Source organism: Mastacembelus armatus, chromosome 2 (assembly GCF_900324485.2).
Source record: "Mastacembelus armatus chromosome 2, fMasArm1.2, whole genome shotgun sequence".
In the NCBI taxonomy this organism is placed as follows: Eukaryota; Metazoa; Chordata; class Actinopteri; order Synbranchiformes; family Mastacembelidae; genus Mastacembelus; species Mastacembelus armatus.
The window spans coordinates 4,760,392-4,766,391 of NC_046634.1; the positions used below are offsets into that span (position 1 = coordinate 4,760,392).

The 6,000-nt window shown below is 42.8% G+C and overlaps 1 protein-coding gene across 1 annotated transcript in view; it reads right to left on the bottom strand.

Annotated features, from left to right (window-relative positions):
• klf7a (Kruppel like factor 7a) overlaps positions 1-5,764 on the bottom strand; it is a 34,058-nt gene extending 28,294 nt beyond the window's left edge. The window contains exon 1 of the mRNA XM_026302203.1: positions 5,445-5,764. Within this exon, the coding sequence (XP_026157988.1) occupies positions 5,445-5,546 (102 nt within the window). The 5' untranslated portion in view covers positions 5,547-5,764. The remainder of the gene's footprint in view (positions 1-5,444) is intronic.
• Between the last annotated feature and the right edge of the window lie 236 nt (positions 5,765-6,000).

A 6,000-nucleotide genomic window follows, 5' to 3' on the forward strand; every position in this document is an offset into this window, starting at 1 on the left:
AATACTTCCTCTGCCATCCTCTCTTTCATCAGCACTTCCCACCTTTTCATCAACGCCCATAAAGCAATAGCAGGCACCTATCACTGGCAATCGCCTCTCAGTTGCCTGAGTGATGAGACAGAGGTTGCAGAGTTCACTAAGTGCTCTTATAGTAGGATGGATGTTACTGGGTCAGGGGGTCACTCACACATCTCATTACACAACATACACAGACTCACAAGCCTGGGCACCTGTATGTGACAGTGTATGCATGCACAGAACATGGATCCTGTTCTCAAAAGAATCTTGTGTAAAGTAAAAACACTCAAACCTATGCATGTTCTGATGCATACATACAGATAAATGAATTTAGAATATGATCTAACCTTTATAGATGACAAATAAAAGAAAAATAACAAATACATGCAAAAAAAAAAAAAAAAAAAAGGCTTCTACAGCTCATAGAAAAAAGCAAACGCTGTCTTGTTAACGTAAAGGCTGCTGCTCAGGAGCCAAATTGAGTTTTTGTGGTTACAGCTCATTTATCTGTTTATTCTAATTAGATGAACTCATAGCTCTTTTATTACAGCCTTTTCCCCCCATAAACAGACATGCGTCTTTTCTTAGAATCGATGCACTGAGTAATAACCTTGTGGCTGCAGACACTCAAAAGCGTCCAGCAGAGATGCTGCATTGTGCACCGGCGCACAAAGACTTCCTTTCATGCTTCAGTGAGTCACAGGCCAGGCCACGTCAAATAGATTCCACGTGGCATCCATCTTCAAGATCTTCTGACTGATATAGGGTTAAGGCCAGCAAAAAACAACAGTGCAAGAAATCAATTTCATATTGGACATCTGAGCATCATAAGGCAACATGTGCTCATCGGAATACTTTGAAGATGTGTCTGGAAATAAACTGCAGCAGTTAAAGGGTGTTTCTGTGTTATATGACTAAAATCTAACTATTAGGAATAATACTGCCCTTCTGCGATGGACTGGCGACCTGTCTAGTGTGTACCCATTCCCTTTCTTCAGCAGTCCCCATGACCCTAAATAGGAATAAGCGGGTATAGATAATGGATGGATGGATGGATACTGTCCTTTTGTCTGAGTTGAGACTACTTTTCTATAATCCAACACATTTTGAGAAGTTTTATGCATACATGATCAGACGTCAAATAAACTAAAAGTGAATCAACTTAGGTTTTCTTTAGAGTGAGTCCAAACTTGATTTCAGGATTTCCATGTCTCCTTACAGTTGATGTGACATTTTAATAAAGTCACAGGCGTGGAACGGCGACACTACCAGGAGCTCTTCAGAGACAAATAAGATTAAGTCCCAGTTTGTCCTTCCTCCTCATGCTTGCAGAATACTGAACTGTGCCTGTTACAGGATTGATTTAATTTGAATTTGCATAAAATTACATCAAGTAGCTGCCAGTAAAAGGTCACAGAGAAGATATGAGGTGTGTATAAAAATTGGGTGGTTTACTGTATTTCCAAAAGAACTTACATGATTCAGACATTCAAACTCATTCATTCTCTTTGCTGGTGTTCTACAAAGCAAAGACTATTACCTGGCAGTCACAGTATTACAACAGACCTGGGCAGTGAGTGGCATGAGGAAAACACGCAAGTCATGAGCTTGCACAACAACTCTGCAGAGATCCAAAATCCTTACTGTTCTAATTCTACAGCAAGAAAGCAGGAAAAAAGGGGGAGAAAGGGAGAACGGATGAACAAGGGACAGAGGAAGACGCAGACAGGACGGAGGGGGCCAGCTGGCTGCTTCCCCAGCATGCCTGCTGTGTGTGAGAAAGCAGCTGTGGCCTTCTGAGGATTACATAACATACTGAAACAGATACAGACCAACATGTACATACACACACGTGCACATGGCTGCATATGAATGCATATGGATATTCACAGTTTTGTTGCAAGTTTGCTGCTCTATCTTGTGTCTTTTTAATCCTGTTTCTTTCTGTCCACATCACAATCTTTCTGGAACCTAAAAGAGCGGTCACCATGTTCATCTGTCTCACAGTTTTAATAACCATGTGTGAAACAGCCCTTCCTGTATTGGCCTGAGCTAAAAAACAAAATAACTCCATCTATCTTCCTCTGTGCGTCTCTGTGCTCTTCTCTGTCTATCTGCATGTGCTTGTCAGTCCTTGAGGGGTTTGAACCCACCCAACTGTAAAATGCGAAACCCTGCAGTGGGGAGAATGTGCATGCTCCGCAACTTCCTCCACCTCTATGCTTGCCCCTCATTCCCAGACAGAGCTGTTGCCACTGCAAATGTGCATGTTAGTGAGTCACAAGCAAGAAGTCAACGTAAATGGATGCATGTGAGCACACAGATTTGCATATAGAGACACTGCTTCTTCTGCATTTATAAACACTAAAATTATGTGCAATATGTCTATATTCTTCTATATAAACTCATAATGCATAGTGTAGCAGCAGCACAGATATTTTGCTTGGGTCGGCAACAGCTACTCAGTCTATGTATGTGTGTGTGCTGAACCCCAATGCCTGATAATATATGTGTTGGAGGGTATGGAGTGTGTCCTAAGGTCAATGACAGAAAGCCATTTGTGGTGTCATGTTATGTCCTGCCCATCAGGGTCAAGTGTTGTGAATAAGGGCATGTCATCAGTAGAGCCTGAAGGTGGATGAAAAATCTTGTTTTGTTCCAGCAACTAAATGCTCTGAAGATGCTGATAAATGTTTGACACTAATGCCACATGAGACTTTATCAGAGCAAATGCCAGTTTACAGAAGCGTGTAACAAACACTCAAAATTGTAGCCTTTCTGTTGGTATAAATATGCAAAATACCATGTAGATTTGGCTTTGAAAGAAACTGGGTTCCCCAAACAATGACCAGGTTCTGATCAACTCTGCTCGCTCTCAATCCAACTCAGCCCTGTTGTTTGTTCCAACTCTGAACCACCAACTGTACTGGGAATTGGAAGTGAGACAGCGCAGTTCAGTTTGGCACTTTTCAGGTTCAATAATGGAACAAATAGCAGCCTCAAATGTACCATCTGCAGACCTCCAAAACACTTTCCTCCTTTTCTACTCCCCATCCCCGTATAACTGCCTGAATCATGCCTCACAGACACCAACAGGGGACACAGTCATCATTCTTGCCATCGCATCTCAGGGAGCCATTTAGGGGCTGACTACTACGGCCTCCTATGTCACCATCAGACCCCATAAAAGCATCAAATTCTAAATTGTGCTTGGAATACAGAGGGAATTGCTCAAACCGCAGATCCTCAGCTGGAGACAGAGCTTTTAAAGCAAGCCACAAATCATAATTCCTGTATTCAGGAGGGCTCTGTGGCATCTTCATGTCGTTACAATGAACACATGGATCGCTTCGCCGAGAACATCTCTGCACAGTGTTGAGAGAGGGGGCTTGTGTGGGACAAATCCTAATCCTTGTGCTCAGAATGACAAAGTGCAGTCTTCTTATGCTGAAAAGTGTTTAACATTTAAGCCAAAGGTTTGTAATGGGATGAAAAACAAGGCTGCAAATTGAAAGAAATGGTGTTTTAAAATTTTTAATTAACATATATTTATTTTATTATGATCCTATTTTGAATTGAATTAAAAGTATATAATTTTGCACTAACCTGAAATTAACACCTTGAGTCAGAAAAACAACTAAAGGTGAAGGAAGATTGTCAGCTACCAGGCCCCAAACCTATGATATTTCGGTTTAATGGCTATGTTCTGATGTCCATTCAGTGTTTATCTCTAAATTTGAATATGTGACATACAAAACAATAGTGGGAAACAAATGCACTCCATGCAGCTGCTAAATTAAAGCTAATAGTTGCTTAGTTTAATGAAATGAGACTAAAGCCTCTACATTTAAGAAACATTGACTATTGAACCTCTCTTTTTTTAAATTCTGAAATGTACGTCTTACGGAAAATTAGCTGCAGTTTTTCCTGTCAAAGAAAACTGACATTTCCAGCCTCTACAGACGAGCTTTTCTAGCCTTTTCCCAGCATATGCCGCTCTCTCTTCCCTATTTGCATTAGGTATTGATTTTGATAAGCAATCTGTGGGTGAGAAACAGGAGAAAGAAATGCACTGCATATGGTACACATAGGCCCATGTAATTTAAATCCACTGACAGTGAAGGCAGGGAGTTGGAGCCTTGTTATGGAAAGATGCGTCGGTGGCTAACAGTAGGAGGCCAATTAGGCTGCTTGGCCACAACGAATGGATCCGTGGTCACGCACCGGTTTCTCTCTCTCCATCTCTCCCTGTCATTCCCCCCTCCTCGCCCCTTACACATGGAGCAGAGAAGTGGGGAAAAGCTGAAGCTCCTATTGCATGAACAATGCCGGCATCAAATTTCCGTGCAATGATTTCCCCCCCAGTGAAGTGCAACATCACCAGCAGCAGTAATGCAGTTGGGCCAATGGGTGAATGGCCCTTATTTAGCTTAGATATGACAAAATGGAAACTGCAAAGGATCTTAGTAGTTAGTGAAAGATGACCCTCCTATGCATAAAAGCTGCAACTAACTGGAGACAGTAGAACAAAAAATGGAATATTCCCAGAACCCCAGATTTTTCTAAATAAAATTAAAGAGATTAAAGATTAAAAGAAATGTTCAAAGATGGTAACATTTTTATGAGTTTAATGTTTAGAAAATCCACAAAGAGCAGAGCCAAACACACACACACACGCACACGCGCGCGCACACACAGGTATAGTTGATCTACTTTCGACTATGGGACTTGGGGCTGATTTAGACATACAACAGAGTTGTGATACAGTGTGTGAAGAATAGCGGGAGCAGCAATGGTCGTATGAAGCACCGGTGCGTCTCCCCACGTCTCCATTACCATGTGGCCGCGCGCATCTCTGTGCCTATCGCACAATATTCACCCACTGAACTTGGATGGAGGAAGTATACATGAGGGAGGGGAGGGGGATGTGAAACCGAACATGCAGATGGCAGTTATTCTCTTCCTGCACTGCATCTGCACATTTTTTTCCACCACTGCGTTTAAAGATGTTACAAAGCCAGACATGTTAGGGTATTTATTATGAATAAGAAGGGGGATTTCTCCCCATGCAGGGGGCCTTACAACTCTGTAATCTGAGGGATGCAGATCTATTATTCACGACCAATTCAGTCTTTTTTATGGGATTCAGATCTTCATCTTGCGAAATCGCATTTGACAGGTTTATTACGCGCCGGCATGCCTTCGCATTTTATCCACTTTGCTATCTCTCTGAAAATTGTAAGATATATGAGTGACAGAAAGCATTTAATCTCCTCGTCTCTCCCTGAACTGCACAAATCCATGCTTTGGGGAAAAGTTGACGCCTGAATCCCGAGCGCATGTGTTCACAAATCAGCGAGCGAAATGTGTGGTTAAAGCTCTGTAATGAGGGTTTTACAGGGCTGGAATTTAAAGTTGAGACATACCTGCTGCCAGTTTTCCTCCAGCGAAGGCATGGCAGAGAAGTAGCCAGTGTCGTGAACAAGCTGAAGTTCCTGAAAGATACTGTGGTTCGCCAAGACATCCATGCTGACAGTCGGTGAATGAAAACAAGACCGATCCACAAGAATTCTCCTTTCTTCACTGTGTCAAACCTCTACATCCACTTCTTTCGTATTAGTCCATGAGAGGAGATTAGTTGCTCAGTATAATGGCTGAAAATGTGGCGGCTAAGGTCCCAGTACCTGCGCGCATTATCGGAGTCGGTGCGTAAAAGAGACTGGAGGTGATGGAAGCTCCATGCGTATCCCTGTTGCCAAAATAGATACTGATAGGGAGCCAAAGGAGGGGAGGGGCTTGGTAAACGAATGGGCGTGGTATGGGTTTGTCAATCAACTCCCTTGTTTGTCCATTTAAGGCAAATGGGCGGTTGAGGAGTTAATAGATCCGCGGCGGAGCGTGGAGAGGCGGGGTTAGGCAGAAATAGCGGGCGGGATTGGCTCCGGTGCCACGTCACTCATGCCAGATACGGGTTCTATAGGT